Raw genomic sequence first — 22,200 nt, forward strand, 5'->3', positions numbered from 1 at the left:
ATAATTATTGGCCATTTGATCGTAATAAAAAGGGGATCAAACCTTTGGTTATCAGTTTTAATTGAGAAGCTCATGTCATTTTGTCATTCTTGTGGTGAAGTCATGCGAAACTTAGCAATCACGTGTTTCTCAAAAGTCTGGTATCTTTGGCTATTATCGCCTAAAAATAATTGGTTTTGGAAGAAACATGGCCGCTGAAAGGGGTCAAATACGGCAGTCGGGAGGCAATTTCAGTGGCTGCTGGCCGTGGAAGGGAGGTGGCCGCTGAATAAAGGGACGAAATAGAGGAAAAACTGTCTGGGGCGTCACAAAATGACCGCTGAACCGAGGTGACCGCTGATCGGAGGTGAGCGTTAGTATTTGTACTTCCTTGCTGTATGCTAGATATGTTACAGGTACAGGTATACCAGTCAACTGTCACAAATGACAGCTATGAGTCTGTGGTACATGTACACCGGATTGCAATTCATTGTGGTTTCCCTGTCTGCAACTAATTAGTGATTACTAAAACAAGTTTCTGTTTACCAGGAACCAGCTTTACAACATCTGAATAATGGTAGTTCTTTATTTTTCAAAAGAGCCTAAGAATTTTAAGTAAAACAGTCATTTTAAAGACATAAATTTATAAATATCTAAATAAACAAGTATGAAAATAAATAACATTCAACCGATTATTTTTCCGATACATCGCATCAGTTTGCTAATCAATTCAACCGATAATCGATTGGAGTTCTCCAACCAATGTCCTGTCACTAGTCATTGCCTAATTGCATGATGTCTTACTACACTAGATTGTATGATTGATGAATTAAAGTTATACATTCTTTTCAAAGACTAAAATTAGAACATGTGGTACATTGATCTCTGTTCTATATTATCAGTGTCTTTGAATAGAATACCATGTTTGGGATGACCAGCATGCCTGCAAATGTTAATTAGATGACAACATCTTTATATGCCCCTTAACCCTTATCATGCTGGACATGATTGATTCTGCCTTTGCGACCAGTGCCGATTATGATCATTCTGCACATCTGTGCAGTCTGATCAATACCTGTAGTGTTTGCCATTCTGTCAGTACATTATTGGTAAGCACCCATTTTAACAGTTAATGGTACTGTCCAAATTGAAAGATTGACAAGTTCATTATAGAAATCTAGCAGGGTAATTGTTAAGTAGTATGAAAACACACTGCTTATATGTTGTGTAAGAATGACAACACCATACTTTGGTAAAATACCATGCCTTGTGTATGATGATGTAGGATGACAGCCATGCATGGCAAGTTGTTTATGACAAATCTTGGACAGATTTATGAATGACAGGAACCTGCCCAGAAAGTTTGTGTAGTGTGGAAACAAAACGTTTATCATGTCCAGAAAGTGTACATAGGATGCCAGGACAGATTGTAAAAAGAAAAATTGTATAGGATGACAACAAGGCTTTACTTGGACAGATTGTAAACTATGTCCAAAATGATTTTCACAGGACTATGCCTGGGCAGATTGTATAGGATGTCAACAGTACTATGCCTGGACAATGTATAGGATGTCAACAGTGCTATGCCTGGACAGATTGTACAGGATGTCAACAGTACTGTGCCTGGACAGATTGTACAGGATGTCAACAGTACTGTGCCTGGACAGATTGTACAGGATGTCAACAGTACTGTGCCTGGACAGATTGTATAGGATTTCAGAAATACAAAGTTAAGAAAACTGTAAAGAATGAAACTTTTTTTATAGAATGTGAATAATACCATGATCTTAAAAGTTGTATTGGAAATCAAAAACCATGTTTAGAACAATTGTATGGAAGGCAATGCTCGGACAGATTGTTAAGGATGTCAGTTAGACCAAGTTCACAAAGATTGTATAGAATGTTAACAAAGATTAAGTGGGATATCAAATACAAATTAAATGTTGACAGTACTGAGTCTGTGGAATCCGTTAAGGATAATGTATTTAGCAAACTATGTGTAAAATGTGTTCTTTAAATATTTCTATAAAGGTTATACCTGTCACTGAGATGCTGCAGAAAAGAATGATTTTGCATCCGTTGAACTTGAAACTTATTTATTAAAAAAAAAAAATCATAGGTTTATATTAATATTTTAGATTTGCACCATTGTCACAAACTTTCGTTCAAATCAGGCTCCTCGGATCAAAGATAGACCCGTCCATAGGGTCATTTGTTCAACATCAAATTTCATAAGAAAATCAATTTTTCCTGCATGTATCATAATGTTATAACCACCAATTGAACTGTTAGCACCATGTATCCATTTAGGTCAGATGAGCAATATAGGGCCATTGTAGCCCTCTTGTTACATAAGTATTTTACACACATTAAATCATTAATATTCTTTTTACTGAAAAGGCTGTCAATTATCCTGCTTCTATGGTGTATAAATGTCACTGTTGTTCTCCTGTAATATAAGTAATAAAAAGTAGTTAACAGTTAGGAGGAGGTTAGTGATGCATATGTTAGATACCAATCAGGGACCATACAGTCAGTCCTCTGTTTCTACAACTAAAATTTATAACATTATTCCAGATTAGATACACCCAGTCCATTGTTCCTACAACTAAAATTTATAACATTATTCCAGATTAGATACACTCAGTCCATTGTTCCTACAACTAAAATTGCTATCATTATTCTAGATTAGATACACTCAGTCACCTGTTTTTACAACTAAATTTGCTAACATTATTCCAGATTAGATACACTCAGTCCCCAGTTCCTACAACAAAATTTGCTATCATTATTCCAGAATAGATACACTGAGTCCCCTGTTCCTACAACTAAATTTGCTAACATCATTCCAGATTAGATACACGCCGTCCTCTGTTCCTACAACAAAAATTGCTATCATTATTCCAGAATAGATACACTCAGTCCCCTGTTCCTACAACTAAAACTGCTAACATTATTCCAGAATTAGAGTACCATGCATTACACAGACAAACAATAAAATTCTGACTTGGAAAATAAGATTAAGCAAACTCTTTTGAAACGTCTCCATCATTTCATTATGCATTAAGCAGAAATTTGAGCACAAATTAATGGATTTGAAATCTTGTTAGAGCTTTATGAAACTGACAAAAGAGTATTTATGGCTTTTGAAGCATAAAATGAAACCTACAAAATTAATGTTTATGGCATATCACAGTGAAATTGGGATGATTATACAAAAATTTGAAAATGAGTACACAGCTTTGATGAAATAATATTACAGAACTGATGGTTAAAATCGGAGTTAACAATGTAGTCCTTATTGATATAAAAGTTACTTTTTCTAATTTCAGAGACATACTCAGAAGCAGTCAAAATTCTAAAAGGGGAGTATGTGGTTCGAGCTCTTGAGGAACACAAGATGGACAAAGCCCTCATTTTTTGTCGTACAAAACTTGATTGTGACAACCTAGAAAAATATCTCCAAATAAGGGGACAAGGTATAGTATATGATTGATTCTCTGAAATCAGGATGTTTAACTGTGTGAGTGCAGACAACATTAAATAAAGAGGCCAAAGCCAGAGTTTTTACAACAAAACATTTTTCATAAACCAATATGAGAAAGTACAAGATCTGATACAGAACTAACCAGAAATCAGGGAAGTTTTTTTTTACACAGTGAACTGTTTAAAAATATCAAGAAAAGAATGCCTTGTACTTATTCAGGAGTATTTCATTTCTTTCATACTGTAGTTAAATTTCTACAGAAAAAATAAGAGTGACATGACTGTTCCATATAAAGCCTTTAATTTCCAAGTTGGACATCTCTGGGGGCAACAGGCCAAGAATTAACTTGTCATAAAACCAGTCTGGTCCAGTGTAAATGATAGTGTAATGGGGAAACACAATCACTGTTTTGACACAAATTGGTCCACATATAGACAGAATTAAAGGACAACCTATATTTATGTCTCCCCCAGGAGACATACTGTTTTTGCCCTGTCCGTCAGTCCGTCCGTACGTCACACTTCATTTCCAAGGAATAACTGGAGAACCATTTGATCTAGAACCTTCAAACTTCATAGGGTTGTAGGGCTGCTGGAGTAGACGACCCCTATTGTTTTTGGGGTCGCTCCGTCAAAGGTCAAGGTCACAGGGGCCTAATCATTGAAAACCATTTCCGATCAATAACCAGAGAACCACTTGACCCAGAATGTTGAAACTTCATAGGATGATTGGCCATGAAGAGTAGATGACCCCTATTGATTTTGGGGTCACTCCATCAAAGGTCAAGGTCACAGGGGCCTGAACATTGAAAACCATTTCCAATTAATAGCTAGAGAACCATTTGACCCAGAATGTTGAAACTTCATAGGATGATTGGTCATAAAGAGTAGATGACCCCTATTGATTTTGGAGTCACTCCATCAAAGGTCAAGGTCACAGGGGCCTGAACATGGAAAACCATTTCCGATCAATAACTAGAGAACCACTTGACCCAGAATGTTGAAACTTCATAGGATGATTGTACATGCAAAATAGATGACCCCTATCGATTTTGGGGTCACTCCATTAAAGGTCAAGGTCACAGGGGCCTGACCATTGAAAACCATTTTTGGTCAGTAACTTGAGAACCACTTGACCCAGAATGTTGAAACTTAATAGGATGATTGGTCATGCAGAGTAGATGATCCCTAATGATTTTGGGGTCACTCTATGAAAGGTCAAGGTCACAGGGGCCTGAACATTGAAAACCATTTCTGGTCAGTAACTTGAGAACCACTTGACCCAGAATGATGAAACTTCATAGGATGATTGGTCATGCAGAGTAGATGACCCCTAACGATTTTAGGGTCGCTCTGTTAAAGGTCAAGGCCACAGAGGCCTGAACATGGAAAACCATTTCCAATCAGTAACTTGAAAACCTCTCGACCCAGAATGTTGAAACTTCATAGGATGATTGTTCATGCAGAGTAAATGACACCTATTGTTTTTGGGGTCACTCCGTTAAAGGTCAAGGTCACAGGGGCCTGAACATTTATAACCAGTTCAGATCAATAACTTGAGAACCACTTGACCCAGAATGTTGAAACTTCATAGGATTATTGAACATGCAGAGTAGATGACCCCTATTGATTTTGGGGTCAGTCTATTCAAGGTCAAGGTCACAGTGGCCTGTTCATGTAAAATCATTTTTTTGAAATAACTTGAGAACCACTTGACCTACAATCTTGAAACTTGATAGGGTGATTGGACATGCAGAGTAGATGACCCCTATATATTTTGAGGTCACTTGATCAAAGGTCAAGGTCACAGGAGCCTGAACAGTGACTTGAGAACCACTAGGCCAAGAGTGTTGAAATTTAGCGGGATGACTTGACATGCCAAGTAGATAATCCCTATTGCAGCCAACCATCAGTGTCTCTTTGACTTTCGCTCCTGACCCCTATTTACTTCTTGCCTATAGGACTTTGCATTGGGGGAGACATGCGCTTTTTTACAAAAGCATTTTCTAGTTTCTCTTGTCTTGAAATGATAAAAAGATATCCTTTGTGTAATCAACTAATCTAGCACTGTACTTTAGATTTCTGTGTATAACACACATTTATATAATAAGACCATCCCCAAATAAGGAATGTGTATTAGACACAAGTTAAAACAGTATAAAACATATGTTTACAATCATTTGCCATTTTATCATTTTCTGCATGAAGAAAACTGCTCTCATTATATTATTATGCTGTAAATTATGAACATTAAATTTGTGTTTTTCTGATATTGTTGTTTAAATCCTATATTTTTCCCTTAATTTATTAAACAAACATTAATTTAACTCTCTGAAAAAAAAATTTCTTATTTGTAATTACCATTAATCATTATTTCCTTCTCAAAATGTGTCATTTGTTACTTAAATATTTGTCGAGTATGTAAAAAGAATTGCTTTCAAACAGAATTTATATATTATGGCTTTCAGCACTTTTTGTCTGTATGTGATAATCCTACATCTTATGATTTTACCATTTGCAAATTTTCATACTTTGTTTGTTTATCTACTCTTGTAAGTAGCTAAAAGTGTCTGAAAGCTGTCACTCAAAACATGACATATTTCTAAGAGGATAAAAGAAGTCTAAGGAACTTTGTAAAAAGACTGGACTTAGTGAACAACCTTTGTGAAGTATTCTCTTTAAAAATAATATTCTTACAAGTTGGATAAAATTATATAAAATAAGTTGTTACTTTATAACTGTTGGACAGTGTTACATATTGTTATTAAAACTTAGTGTCAGATTTTAAAAATAGAATATACAAATAATTCCCCACCAGTGAGTTGTGTTCTATATTTGATAATCGAATCAAGACTTAGTGACACCTGATTACAACTTTACACTGGCGTTGTATTGCAATAATATCACAAGACACAAATTATACAAGGGCTGTATTGGAGTCACACATGTCTGTTGGTCTGCCCATCAGTAATACTCCTTGAGTGTCACCTGTGGTATTCTACCACCATTTAATACTGCCATTTGACTTAAATTGTGCTGGTGTGATGTAACGTGATGTTAAACCCAACAAAAAAAAACCATACAGTTGCAAAATTGTCATGACCCAGATTTTTTATGAAGTTTGTAAACAATTTCTCCATAATTGTTTTACCTTGTCCATATAATAATATCTCCCCCAGGAGACATATTGTTTTTGACCTGTCCGTACGTCCGTCCGTACGTCACACTTCATTTCCGAGCAATAACTGGAGAACCATTTGACCTAGAACCTTCAAACTTCATAGGGTTGTAGGGCTGCTGTAGTTGATGACCCCTATTGTTTTTGGGGTCACTCCGTCAAAGGTCAAGGTCACAGGGGCCTGAACATTGAAAACCATTTCAGATCAATAACTAGAGAACCACTTGACCCAAAATGTTGAAACTTCATAGGATGATTGGCCATGAAGAGTAGATGACCCCTATTGATTTTGGGGTCACTCCGTCAAAGGTCAAGGTCACAGGGGCCTGAACATTGAAAACCATTTCCGATCAATAACTAGAGAACCACTTGACCCAGAATGTTGAAACTTCATAGGATGATTGGCCATGAAGAGTAGATGACCCCTATTGATTTTGGGGTCACTCCATCAAAGGTCAAGGTCACAGGGGCCTGAACATTGAAAACCATTTCCGATCAATAACTAGAGAACCACTTGACCCAGAATGTTGAAACTTCATAGGATGATTGGCCATGAAGAGTAGATGACCCCTATTGATTTTGGGGTCACTCCATCAAAGGTCAAGGTCACAGGGGCCTGAACATTGAAAACCATTTTCGATCAATAACTAGAGAACCACTTGACCCAGAATGTTGAAACTTCATAGGATGATTGGTCATGAAGAGTAGATGACCCCTATCGATTTTGGGGTCACTCTCTTAAAGGTCAAGGTCACAGGGGCCTGAACATTGAAAACCATTTCTGATCAGTAACTTGAGAACCACTTGACCCAGACTGTTGAAACTTAATAGGATGATTGGTCATGCAGAGTAGATGACCCCTAACGATTTTAGGGTCACTCTGTTAAAGGTCAAGGCCACAGGGGCCTGAACATGGAAAACCATTTCCAATCAATAACTTGAGAACCTCTCGACCCAGAATGTTTAAACTTCATAGGATGATTGTTCATGCAGAGTAAATGACCCCTATTCTTTTGGGGTCACTCCATTAAAGGTCAAGGTCACAGGGGCCTGAACATTGATAACCAGTTCAGATCAATAACTTGAGAACCACTTGACCCAGAATGTTGAAACTTCATAGGATGATTGAACATGCAGAGTAGATGACCCCTATTGATTTTGGGGTCAGTCTATTAAAGGTCAAGGTCACAGTGGCCTGTTCATGTAAAATTATTTTTTGGAAATAACTTGAGAACCACTTGACCTACAATGTTGAAACTTAATAGAATGATTGGACATGCAGAGTAGATGACCCCTATTTATTTTGAGGTCACTTGATCAAAGGTCAAGGTCACAGGAGCCTGAACAGTGACTTGAGAACCACTAGGCCAAGAGTGTTGAAATTTAGCGGGATGACTGGACATGCCAAGTAGATGATCCCTATTGCAGCCAACCATCAGTGTCTGTTTGACTTTCGCTCCTGACCCCTATTGACTTCTTGCCTATAGGACTTTGCATTGGGGGAGACATGCGCTTTTTTACAAAAGCATTTTCTAGTTTCTTCCTATTTCTATTAAATTTCAAAAACCAAGTCTTAATTATGATTGTAAAATTTAGAAGTTTATAATGGTTACTGTAACAGCAGCCCTAGGCCTGCTGAAGGAATTTTTAGCTCAACTACTCGAAGAATTAGTAGAGCTATCCTACTCACCACTCATGTGTCGACATCACACCTTGGTTAAGTTTTTCCTACCAGTCCACATTTTGACAAAGTATTTTGAGATAAAGCTTTGAAACTTTCAACACTTGTGTACCATCACCATGTCCAGTTTTAGGCAAGAGTACATAACTCCATCAAGGATTTTGGATGAATTATGGCCCCTTTAACTTACAAATCTTGGTTGAGTTTTTCATACCAGTTCACATTTTGTGTAAAGTGTTTGACATATGGCTTTGAAACTTTTATCACTTGTTTATTGTAACAGTCTCTATTTGTAGGCAAGAGTACATAACTCTACTAACTATTTTTGCTGAATTATGGCCCTTTTTGGACTTGGAAATTGCTACAGTTTTTGTACAAGTCCATGTTTTGTCAAAACTATATTATGTGGCTTTGAAACTTTGATCATTTGTTTATCATAATGTTTTCCATCTGTAGGCAAGAGTACATCATCATTAAACTCTGTCAACTATTTTGGTTGTATTATGGCCCTTTTTGGACGTGGAAATCAGTTCAGGTTTTCATACCAGTCCATATTTTGCCTAACCTGTCTGTCATATGGCTTTGAAACTTTGACTACTTGTTTACCATCATAGTCTATATATGTAGGCAAGACTACATAACTAGGACAAGGACTTTAGCTCAGTTATGGCCCTTTTTTGACATAGAAATTAGTTAAGTTTCGCATACCATTCCATATTTTGTCTAAACTGTTTGATATATGGCTTTGAAACTTTGAACACTTGCTTACCATCATGGTCACACATTGCCATATAGTGCAAGACTTATCCAAATCCACAAATGCAGGTACATTGTTTGTCTTATCTATTCTTTTTCTTTTGTCAGAAAATCTCTGGTAATATTTTGACCCCATACTTCCATCAATCCTTCAAATAGTCAAGCTTGCTGTCAACAGACAGCTCTTGTTGTAAATGGTTATATAGCGATAATGTTCAATAAAGTCTTCAGTATAACTACTGCTGTGTTAACTTAAATAATATGATGATTGAAAACAAAGTTATTGAAATTCTAACCCAGAATTTTTCACTTGCCAAAAATGGTTTTGCTCAGACTTCCCATACCCTGTCTTTGATAAGAAGATAATACATAAACTTGACATGGTACATGAGCTTGAATTAATGATGAAACAAACTTTGTTAATTGTTTTTCAAGTTTAGAAATCAAATACATGGTTGAAAGTTTATCCTATATGAACTTAGAAATTTAAACCTTGAGTGATGTGGTAAGTGACCAAATCCTTTTTAGCAGAAGGACTTGAAGTGTAGATTTTATAACTGTTAAGTTTGTAACATAAATATATACATGTACATGTATATATGATGTAGGCTTCCAGTTTTGATACTGTTGGCTGCCTTGTCGATGGGAACTTTTAAAGCATACCTACATATCATGTTATATTTTCAGGAAAATACTCTTGTGTTTGTCTGCATGGTGATAGGAAACCCCCAGAGAGAAAAGCAAACTTGCAGAAGTTCAAGGTCAGTTTTTGTTATAAGCTTGAAGTTTCGAAGAAAATATAGAGCTATTGCACTCGCCGCAGCGTCGGCTTTGGCGTCGCCGTTGGTTAAAGTTTTTGAAAATGTCAAATATCTCTGTTACTATCAGAGCTATTGACTTCAAACTTAAAAGAGTTATTAACTATCACAGTCTACACCAGGAGAAATAATCCCCATAATTCTGGTTTGAATTTTAACAGATTTATGCCCCTTTTTAACCTTTTTGGTTAAAGTTTTTGATAAAGTCAAATATCTCTGTTACTATCGAAGCTTTTGACTTGAAACTTGAAGTAGTTATTTACTATCAGTCTTCACCAGGAGAAACAATCCCCATAACTCTGGTTAGAAGTTTAATAGATTTATGCCCCTTTTTAACTTAGAATTTTGTGGTTAAAGTTTTTGATAAAGTCAAATATCTCTGTTACTATCAAAACATTTGACTTGAAACTTAAAATTCTAAAACAAAGTCTACACAAGGAGAAACAATCCCCATAACTCTGATCTGAATTTTGACAGAGTTATGCCTCTTTTCAACTTAGAATTTTTTTGTTAAAGTTATATATAACATCCAATATCTCTGTTACTATCAAAGCTGTTCACTTGAAACTTAGAGTAGTTATTTACTATCAAAGGCTACACCATAAGAAACAATCCCCATAACTTTGATTAGAATTTTGACAAATTTATGCCCCTTTTACTGGCAAACCTCAAATTCAGAGTCAGGCACGGAGAAAAGTCGAGCATGCTGTCTTACAGACAGGTCTTGTTTTATGTATTGTGGTTGTCTTGAAAGGCATCATGGTTTTGTAGTTTTCATATGGTTGTGAAATACATGAGGTTGGTATCTCCACTCTCACTTTAAACTTAACCAATCAAAACTATGATTTATAGTATTTTATGCCATCCTTAACTCCCTGTGGGTTCCAGCCCAACTTGGGGTTTGAATTCTTCATGTGAGGAAGACATCCAACTGGCTTACAGAAGGTTGGTGATACTACCCAGGTGCCCACTTATGATGAAATCATGCACGGAGGGGCACATGGGTTCTTCCTTCACCATCAAAGCTGGAATGTACCATATGACCTATAATTGTGTCAGTGCGACTTTAAACCCAACAAATAAATAAAACCCACTCCCTATTGTTTGTATATGTTTTGATCTGTATGTCTGGTTATTTTATCTGTAGATGAGTCATTAACTGACTGAACAAAACTTAGGCTTTCAGTATCAGAGGATGATTGCAGTCAAATGACTCTACTGTTTTAGTAGTTGGTAAATATGAGTATCACATGGAAAGATCTGAATAAAACAATGTTTTCTATCAAGTGTTTGAAGTCCTTGCATTTATCTGTCAAAACTGTTGTGTCATCCTTTAAAAAAGAAAATCCAAATTGTCTATTGGAAATGCTAGGCTGAGTGTACTTTTAGCTCACCTTAGCACAAAGTGCTTGGTGTGAGCTGTTGTTACCACATCAGGTCTTTCATACTTAATAACCAGTTAAACTCGAAGCTATTTTCTGAAGCAAGTGACAGCTATATGTTACTGTACTATCAGTGTGCCAATATTGAATTTTGTGACGAACATACATAGAAATGTTGATGACAATGGAAACATTAATACCTACAATTGGCCTTGGCATCCAGACACTTTTCACTCTCTTAGCATCTAATAGGTCTCTGGCAATTTGGTAGTAGTTGAAATTGATTATTACTTTATGATGTGGCATTGCAGTATTAGCTGTCAAAATTTAGAGGATAATTGCCTTTGGTCAATGACCCCTACTGTTTTAATGGTAAATACAGATAATTATAGGAAGAATATAGCAGGGGAAAATGTAAATAATTGATATTAACTGTGAAGAGTTTGAAATTCTGACATTAATCTGTCCAAGTCATTATTTCATACCTTGGGGAAAAAAAAGTCCAGTGCAAAACCTGGGGGCAAGCTTACCGGTCAGTGTTCCAAACCTGAAAACAGATCAATGAGTATTTAAACTACATTAATTGATAGGTTGGTGAAATTAGTTTGCTATCCCTAGGAGCATATAATAAAATTATTCTGTATAACCTGTAGAAGTTAAAAATTTGTCTGCAGCAATAGTTATGTTACTGGACTATTAACACAGTAAAACTGAATAACAGTTGGGAAATTATGTCTCCCACCCCACTATTGTTTTTGCCCTGTCCGTCCGTCCTTCCGACAGTCCGTCCATCACACTTCATTTCCGATCAATAACTGGAGAACCATTTGACCTAGAACCTTCAAACTTAATAGAATGGTAGTGCTTATGGAGTAGACGACCCCAATTGTTTTTGGGGTCAGTCCATCAAAGATCAAGGTCACAGGGGCCTGAACATGGAAAACCATTCCGGATCAATAACTTGAGAACCACTTGACCTAGAATGTTGAAACTTCATAGGATGATTCGACATGCAGAGTAGATGACCCCGATTGATTTTGGGGTAACTCTGTTAAAGGTCAAGGTCATATAGCCAGAACATGTAAAACCATTTCCAATCAATAACTTGAGAACCACTAGGCCCAGAATGTTGAAACTTCTTGGGATGATTGGACATGCCTAGTGGATAATCTCTATTGCAGCCAACCATCAGTGTCCCTTGGACCTTTGCTTCTGTTCCCTATTGACTGCTTGCCTATTACTGTGCAATGGGGGAGACATGCGCTATTTTACAAAAGCATCTTCTAATGAATTATTAGTACACTACTGGCTGAAAACGAGATTCATGAACTATAGTACTCGGCTTGTCCATCTGTCATAGATCTGTCCGTCATTCCATCCCATGACCCCTACTGCAGAGGTCAAGGTCACCCTTGGAGTTAAAGGTTAATATTGTCTGTTTTTTGTCTGCTCCATAACTGCCATCCATTAAGAGATTTTAATATTGATCACCTGGCACAAATGTTCCTCATAATAAGTTGATATGTCGTGTGCAACACGAGACCCCTATTTGAAATGTCAATGTCACATGTGAGGTCAAATATTTTAGAATGTTTTTCATCTCCAGTCAGTAATTTTTTCATCCATTCATGGATATTTAAATTATTTAGCATAAACATTAAACATAACAAGCTTATGTATCATATGGACCTTATCTAAAAAAAGTTGTTTCCTTGTTTTCCAAGCAATTTACTCTTTAGCTCGGCTATTCGAAGAATAGGGGAGCTATCCTACTCGAGTCGGTGTGAGCGTGAGCGTCACACAAATGTTAAAGTTTGCGTATCACCCCAAGTATTTTCAAAGTCCATTGAGATATTGCTTTGATATTTTGCATACTTGTTTACCATCATGACCCCAGTCTGTAAAAAGGAGGAGGCAACTCTATCAAGCATTTTTACTGAATTATGGCCCCTTTTCGACTTAGAATATGCTTATTGTAATGTTAAAGTTTTACTCATAGCTTATATTATACTATCAAGCACTGAGAATAGTCGAGCGCGCTGTCCACTGATGGCTCTTGATTTATATATATATAATTAATCGATAATAAAAAGTAGTAAGAGAACTGTGCATTTTCAGATGTGCAAATTTAAATCCAAACCTTTTGCGTTACAACATATTTTATAGCACAATATTATATATACATCTTTGACAGATAAGATGATTAGGTTATACCGCATAATAAGTCACCTTCCAGTAAGGGAGTCTCTATTGCATCCTTGGTGCAAAGTCACTTTCCAGTAGGGGACTCTCTATTGCCTCCTTGGTGCAAAGTCACCTTCCAGTAGGGGACTCTGTTGCCTCCTTGGTGCAAAGTCACTTTCCAGTAGGGGACTCTCTGTTGCATCCTTGGTGCAAAGTAACCTTCCAGTAGGGGACTCTCTGTTGCATCCTTGGTGCAAAGTCACCTTCCAGTAGGGGACTCTCTGTTGCATCCTTGGTGCAAAGTAACCTTCCAATAAGGGACTCTCTGTTGCATCCTTGGTGCAAAGTCACCTTCCAGTAGGGGACTCTGTTGCATCCTTAGTGCAAAGTCACCTTCCAGTAGAGGACTGTCTGTCGCATCCTTGGTGCAAAGTCAACTTCCAGTAGGGGACTTGCATTCTTGGTGCAAAATCACCTTCCAGTAGGGGACTCTCTGTCGCATCCTTGGTGCAAAGTCACCTTCCAGTAGGTGACTCTCTGTCACATTCTTGGTGCAAAGTCACTTTCCAGTTGGGGACTCTATTGCATCCTTGGTGCAAAGTCACTTTCCAGTAGGGGACTCTATTGCATCCTTGGTGCAAAGTCACTTTCCCGTAGGGGACTCTCTATTGCATTCTTAGTGCAAAGTATGGCATCCTTGGTGCAGAGTCACTGTCCAGTAGGTGTCTTTCTATTGCATCCTTGGTGCCTAGTCACTTTCCAGTAGGGGACACTCTATTGCATCCTTCTTGCATAGTCACTTTCAAGTAGGGGACTCTGTTGCATCCTACGTGCATAGTCACTTTCCAGAAGGGGACTCTATTGCATCCATGGTGCAAAGTCACTTTCGAATAGGGGACTCTGTTACATCCTTGGTGCAGAGTCACTTTCAAGTAGGGGAATCTCTATTACATCCTTGGTGCAAAGTCACCTTCCAGTAGGGGACTCTCTATTGCATTCTTGGTGCAAAGTCACTTTTTGCACTGTCCTATGTCTAATAGATCTCATGATAGTAATTGAGTGATATTAAACTTTATGATGTGACACTGAAGTATTATAACATCATGTAGAAAACACAAGTATATGTATAACATTTAACACAGCAGGGGCATTGGTATTTGTGTCTTATTTATACATTTCTAGTACCGACCAAAACCAGTGACAATGAATATGTTACTAAACTGTTAGCACAGCATAAATTGAATTGCGTGACAAACCTACATATTGTTGAAGGCGGCAATGGAGAAGTTAATACTTATAATTGAGTTGGGTGCCGAATCAGTTTTTTCACTCTGTTAATGTCTGATAGGTCTCCTAGTACAGACAAAAATGATTATTACTTTAGGACTCAACATTAATGTATCATCATCTCATAAAATAAATCACTTCATACCATGTCTGTATCTCTCCCTGTAGCCACATCAAAATAATGCTTTTTAATCTTCTGTGTGGATATTAAATTGAAGGATGACTTTGAAAGTCCTCTGTTATTGATAATTTTCTGTCTGTCTTAGAATGTTTAATATTAGATCAACCACTATTTGATCAAAGCCGTGTAGAAATAATTTAACAAACTATTTTCAAAACTCCAGCTGCTGATTCGTTGATTCTGAGCCCAAAGTTCAAATTATAAACAATGATAAGCTTGCATTCTGAGACTGGCCTCAAAACTCAGACCTGTAACCTCAGACCCTGTTCTTTATGTTTCCTGCAGATTTTATTTTAAATGTGAATTTCTTTCGTGGTGATGTAATGTAATCGGTGGCTAGATATAAGCGCTTATTATACCCCTAAAGAAATATTTTTTTGGTGAGTGGGGGAGGCTGTTTGGGGAGAGCAGAAAGTGGGCTATATTGAAAACAAATTGCTTGTACAGCATAAAGTGTCAATTTGCCCAGTCTTAAAGATGATTTGGTAGTAATGGTTGGAAGATAAACATTCAGCTTTAATCAGGAGTAAATATTTTATAATTATATAAATCCAGTATCTTCATGTAAATGTCCTTTACTTTGGAATTTGTTTACTTAGTTGAGCAACAGTTTGTACTTTTGATTTCAGATTTTAAATTTGATGTCAGATTTTACTCTGACATGCAGGAATTATATGACAATTACTCCTAATTCAATTTAAAATGAATAAAAGAGTTAGATATAACATTATTACTATCTTGTTTCAGGGTTTTCCCTGACGCACAAATCCTGCGTCATAGTCGCACTTTTCTGACAAATGACCCGTAAAAATAAATTCTGTGCGTCACAGTGGACGCAATTTCTTGAAAATCAAAATCAGGCCAAGTTTGTTTATAATGAGCGATTTTCTGAAAATGTACTTTCAGTTTCGTAATTATATGCAGACTGTGTCACCAATTTTCTATATTTGCATCGATTCACATTTCAAAAATTTAATACCCAGTCTGATACTTTGACTGATTAACACTTTGTAACAGTTGTTATCGCTGCTCGCTACTACTACCAGTAGTACCAGTCTGCTGTGTACTAAAAAAAGATGGTCAAAATCAAAGCAAGCTGACGATGTTTATGATATCGTCGGCAGCAAGTAGGACCCAGTGGTTCAGATCGCCTGTTTCTACTATAATACTGCCTGGTAAAAAGTACTAAAACCTATTTTAGCACATATATAAATAAAAGTCAAACATCAGCTGTTTTTATCATTTTATTCAGTGACAAATACGAGGAAAGACTTCAATCTGTATAATCACTAGTATAAGATTTTAAGAAAAACAAAGTTTTATTCAAAATACTAATTTTAGTATCTCTGTATGACCCCCAAAATTTGAAAATGACCCCCACATGTGAAACACTGGGGGTCACAATGACCCTTATTTTCAAAAGCCAAGGGAAAACACTGTTGTTTACTGTACATGTATATAAATGGTCAATTAATATGACGTATTCTTCTTGAAAAAAAAGATACAAAAACTACCCCCCATAAAAAAGAAACAAAATGCCAGCCTGTGTGCCTTATTTTTGTGGTCTAGTAAGTTTTAAACACACATAGTCTAAAACCAGCATCAGTTGTTAGTATCCTCAGGACAACATGCAGAGTGTACAGTTCAAGGTCACACTTCGAAGCAGCCCCTGAAGGTATTAATTAGCGTCATTGGTAGTTTTAGTTGATTGTTTTCTGTTTTACAGGATGGAAAGGTGAAGTATATGATCTGTACTGATGTGGCTGCCCGTGGTATTGATGTGTCTGGTCTTCCATTTGGTGAGTTTTCAGTCAGTTTAAGATAACATTACTATTTGTAGTTTTACTTTCATTAGTTTGGCTGGCTGTTTCTTGTCAATTTGATCTTAACCTTCACCCTGCTATATTTTTACAATGGACTAGTCCATCATTCAATTTGGACATTACCTTTTATTATCTGAAGGGGTGTTCACTGAAAAGTTCACTGACTGAATAATATGAACAGTGCAGACCATGATCAGACTGCACGGATGTGCAGGCTGATCTTAGACTGCACTGGTTGCAAAGGCAGAATCACTTGCCGCCAGCAGGCTAAACAAAGACCAGTGGTAATTACAATATTGGCAAAACTAGTTAACAAGGTTTAACTCTCTTTAGTTGAAAAATAGCTATATAACACCTTTAAGGATGACTACCCGTAATATGCCTCAATTTCGCCAGAAGCGTACCAACTTAATAATGTAAGCTTTGAAAATGTCAAAAATAAGGTGCATATTGACAAGTCATATAGTGACAGAAGTTCTCAAAAATTTTCTTTAGATTACCTCCCCTGATAATTTTGGTTATTCAGGAGTTATCTCCCCTTAAACTAGAAAATTTTCTTCTTCTCCTTTTCCCTATGGAGAATTTTAGATTTCTTTTTGATATTTGTATCAGAATCATATAATGCAGCTTTCTACCACAAAGTTTTCTTGAAACTCAAGCTCAGATTCTCATAATCAAAGAAATTATATATTTCCCATTGGCATCAATGTTAACTACAATACCGATTATCTCCCCAAAAAAATGATAAGATCCAAAAAATCTCTCGGTAAAACGTTTTTAATTTTGAATGTCTTTAAAGTGACAAAATTTCATTTAAGTATTACCATCCAGTTACAAAATATGAAACATGGCTATTACACCATGTTATCCTTAATATGTGAAAAACAAACCAAAATTATCTTCTGTCAGAAAGTTTCAAAGTTGAATTCTATATTTATAATTACGAAATAAGTAACATCCAGGGCAATAATTTATGGAGAATATGCAGGGCATTTTATTCTATGAATATAAATTTAAAGGCGTACACTAGAATTCCTGTATATGAGATGGGCAAATTTTTCCGAATAATAGAATTTCTTCAAACTTTGGATATTGAAGGACAATCATCTAGTAAGAAACAAAAATATGCAATAAAAGTCATAGGTCACCAGTGTTGAGAAAGAGTTTTCTGCTCTTGAAAACAGCATTTTCTCCAAAGTTTGAAGAAATTCTATTATTGGGAAAAATTTTGTCCATCTCATATACAGGAATTCTAGCATACACCTTTAAAACAACTTTCTGTAGGAGATGTTTTTGCTGGGCAATAGAAATAGAAACTATCATTTTGTCTCGATTGTCGCATGCAAATAAGATTTGAGCTTCGTTTAATTGTGGTTTGTATTTAATTTGTATTGAAATAGGTGTTGTTTTTATTTGATTAAGATTAAACTATATATCATGTGCACACTTAATTAACTTTCCAGTGATAAATGTGACATTACCGGATGAAAAACAGAACTACATTCATCGTATTGGCAGAGTAGGACGTGCAGAAAGGTAAGATGGGAATAAATATTCTATATAAACCAAAGTTTTTAAAAGCTTTAGCCCTATTAAATCATTATAGATTAATCTTGTGCTGCCTCATATTGAAATGTTTTGTAAAACTGTCAGTCAGCAAATTTGAAATTAAGATGATTATAGCTGTGGAAGGTCTTGCTTACCGATGACATAGAAATTGGTACTAATTGCTTCTTGGCTTGGCACTCAGCATTAATAGGAAAGTTCTAGGACTGGTCAGCCCAGCGTCAGTATAATGTGACTGGGTGGGGTATTATGTCACTTGTCTAAGGGTGATATTCCAGTTTTTACAGCTAGATTCTATTCTCGTTGACTTCCAGTTACCAAGGTTATCTAAAGACATCATTGACTTCCAGTTACCAAGGTTATCTAACAGCTTTCCACTGACACATCATTGACTTCCAGTTACCCAGGTTATCTAACGGCTTTCCACTGACGCATCATTGACTTCCAGTTACCCAGGTTATCTAACGGCTTTCCACTGACACAACACTGACTTCCAGTTACCAAGGTTATCATCATTGACTTCCAGTTACCAAGGTTATCTAATGGCTTTCCACTGACGCATCATTGACTTCCAGTTACCAAGGTTATCTAAAGACTTTCCACTGACGCATCATTGACTTCCAGTTACCCAGGTTATCTAACGGCTTTCCACTGACACAGCATTGACTTCCAGTTACCAAGGTTATCTGACGCATCATTGACTTCCAGTTACCAAAGTTATCATCACCGACTTCCAGTTACCCAGGTTATCTAACAGCTTTCCACTGAGGCATCATTGACTTCCAGTAAACAAGGTTATCTAACAGCTATCCCATGATGCATCATTGACCTCCAGTTACCAAGGTTATCATCATTGACTTCCAGTTACCAAGGTTATCTAACAGCTTTCCACTGAGGCATCATTGACTTCCAGTTACCAAGGTTATCATCATTGACTTCCAGTTACCAAGGTTATCTAACAGCTTTCCACTGAGGCATCATTGACTTCAAGTTACCAAGGTTATCTAACAGCTATTCACTAATGCATCATTGACTTCCGGTTACCAAGGTTATCTAACAGCTATCCACTGAGGCATCATTGACTTCCAGTAACCAAGGTTATCTGATGGCTTTCCACTGACACATCATTGACTTCCAGTTACCAAGTTTATCTAACGGCTATCCACTGACACATCATTGACTTCCAGTTACCAAGTTTATCTAATGGCTTTCCACTGACACATCATTGACTTCCAGTTACCAAGGTTATCTAACAGCTATCCACTGAGGCATCATTGACTTCCAGTTACCAAGGTTATCTAACAGCTTTCCACTGAGGCATCATTGACTTCCAGTTACCAAGGTTATCATCATTGACTTCCAGTTACCACCGTTATCTATCAGCTATCCACTGAGGCATCATTGACTTCCAGTTACCAAGGTTATCTAACAGCTTTCCACTGAGGCATCATTGACTTCAGTTACCAAGGTTATCATCATTGACTTCCAGTTACCAAGGTTATCTGATGGCTTTCCACTGAGGCATCATTGACTTCCAGTTACCAAGGTTATCTAACAGCTATCCACTGATGCATCATTGTTTTCCAGTTACCAAGGTTATCTAACAGTTTTCCACTGAGGCTCATTGATTTCCAGTTACCAAGGTTATCTAATAGCTATCCACTGAGGCATCATTGACTTCCAGTTACCAAGGTTATCTGATTGCTTTCCACTGACACATCATTGACTTCCAGTTACCAAGTTTATCTAACGGCTATCCACTGACACATCATTGACTTCCAGTTACCAAGTTTATCTAACGGCTATCCACTGACACATCATTGACTTCCAGTTACCAAGTTTATCTAACGGCTTTCCACTGACACATCATTGACTTCCAGTTACCAAGGTTATCTAACAGCTATCCACTGAGGCATCATTGACTTCCAGTTACCAAGGTTATCTAACAGCTATCCACTGAGGCATCATTGACTTCCAGTTACCAAGGTTATCTAACAGCTATCCACTGAGGCATAATTGACTTCCAGTTACCAAGGTTATCTAATAGCTATCCACTGAGGCATCATTGACTTCCAGTTACCAAGGTTATCTAATAGCTATCCACTGAGGCATCATTGACTTCCAGTTACCAAGGTTATCTAACAGCTATCCACTGAGGCATCATTGACTTCCAGTTACCAAGGTTATCTAACAGCTATCCACTGAGGCATCATTGACTTCCAGTTACCAAGGTTATCTAATAGCTATCCACTGAGGCATCATTGACTTCGAGTTACCAAGGTTATCTAACAGCTATCCACTGAGGCATCATTGACTTCCAGTTACCAAGGTTATCTGATGGCTTTCCACTGACACATCATTGACTTCGAGTTACCAAGGTTATCTGATGGCTTTCCACTGACGCATCATTGACTTCGAGTTACCAAGGTTATCTAATAGCTATCCACTGAGGCATCATTGACTTCCAGTTACCAAGGTTATCTAATAGCGATCCACTGAGGCATCATTGACTTCCAGTTACCAAGGTTATCTAATAGCTATCCACTGAGGCATCATTGACTTCCAGTTACCAAGGTTATCTGATGGCTTTCCACTGAGGCATCATTGACTTCCAGTTACCAAGGTTATCTAACAGCTATCCACTGATGCATCATTGACTTCCAGTTACCAAGGCTATCATCATTGACTTCCAGTTACCAAGGTTATCTAACAGTTTTCCACTGAGGCATCACTGACTTCCAATTACCAAGGTTATCATCATTGACTTCCAGTTACCAAGGTTATCTAACAGCTATCCACTGATGCATCATTGACTTCCAGTTACCAAGGTTATCTAACAGCTATCCGCTGATGCATCATTGACTTCCAGTTACCCAGGTTATCTAACAGCTATCCACTGATGCATCATTGACTTCCAGTTACCAAGGTTATCTGATGGCTTTCCACTGACACATCATTGACTTCCAGTTACCAAGTTTATCTAACGGCTATCCACTGATGCATCATTGACTTCCAGTTACCAAGGTTATCTGATGGCTTTCTTCTGACACATCATTTACTTCCAGTTACCAAGTTTATCTAAGGGTTATCCACTGATGCATCATTGACTTCCCGTTACTAAGGTTATCTAACCTTACGGCTATCCACTGATGCATCATTGACTTCCAGTTACTGAAAATCAGCTGAAGGGACTTTATAAACCAGCCCTCCCACACACCTCAGTAGTTAGAGCGCAGATCTATGCGGGGTCATGAGTCTGATCCTCAGGCAAGACGTATGTTCCCCGTAACAATTTGATAAAAGACATTGTGTCTGAAATTATTCATCCTCCACCTCTGATTCATGTGGGGAAGTTGGCAGTTACTTGCAGAGAACAGTTTTGTACTGGTACAGAATCCAGGATCACTGGTTAGGTTAACTACCCGCCGATACATAACTGTAATACTGTTGGAAAACAGTGTTAAACCCAAAACAAACAAAAGTCTTTAAAAATCACAAATCTATAGGAATATAGAATAGACAGTAATAATCACTAGATTGCCTGTAAAGATAATTGAAGACCACATAATTCCTCAAAATAAATGACTGCTATGTCTTACTTTTTGCACAAGCATTTCTTTGTTTTATTCTTAAGGCTGTTGCCCACTCTGGACGATTTGCATGTCTAGCTCTGCTTTCACCAGGGAAATTTAGGTCTTGTCTATAATGTCTATTTTTCAAGTAGATTCTGAGCAAAAACTCAAAGTTATAGGACAAACTAATTACTTTGTAGCTGTGCTTTCATTAGGGAAATTTAGTTCTTGTCTGTAACGTCTATTTCTTATTTTAGATAATGAGTATTGTATGGAAAGAACATACTTATATTTTAAGAAAATAGGT

The 22,200-nt window shown here is 37.1% G+C and overlaps 1 protein-coding gene across 1 annotated transcript in view; it reads left to right on the forward strand.

Annotated features, from left to right (window-relative positions):
* The window catches only part of LOC123549716 (ATP-dependent RNA helicase DDX1-like), a 193,714-nt gene that overhangs the window by 152,358 nt on the left and 19,156 nt on the right, over nt 1–22,200 (forward strand). The window contains exons 16-19 of the mRNA XM_045338033.2: nt 3,312–3,458; nt 9,768–9,841; nt 16,659–16,731; nt 18,219–18,291. Of these exons, the coding sequence (XP_045193968.2) occupies nt 3,312–3,458; nt 9,768–9,841; nt 16,659–16,731; nt 18,219–18,291 (367 nt within the window). The remainder of the gene's footprint in view (nt 1–3,311; nt 3,459–9,767; nt 9,842–16,658; nt 16,732–18,218; nt 18,292–22,200) is intronic.

The sequence above is a fragment of the Mercenaria mercenaria genome, chromosome 6 (assembly GCF_021730395.1).
Source record: "Mercenaria mercenaria strain notata chromosome 6, MADL_Memer_1, whole genome shotgun sequence".
Lineage (NCBI taxonomy): Eukaryota > Metazoa > Mollusca > Bivalvia > Venerida > Veneridae > Mercenaria > Mercenaria mercenaria.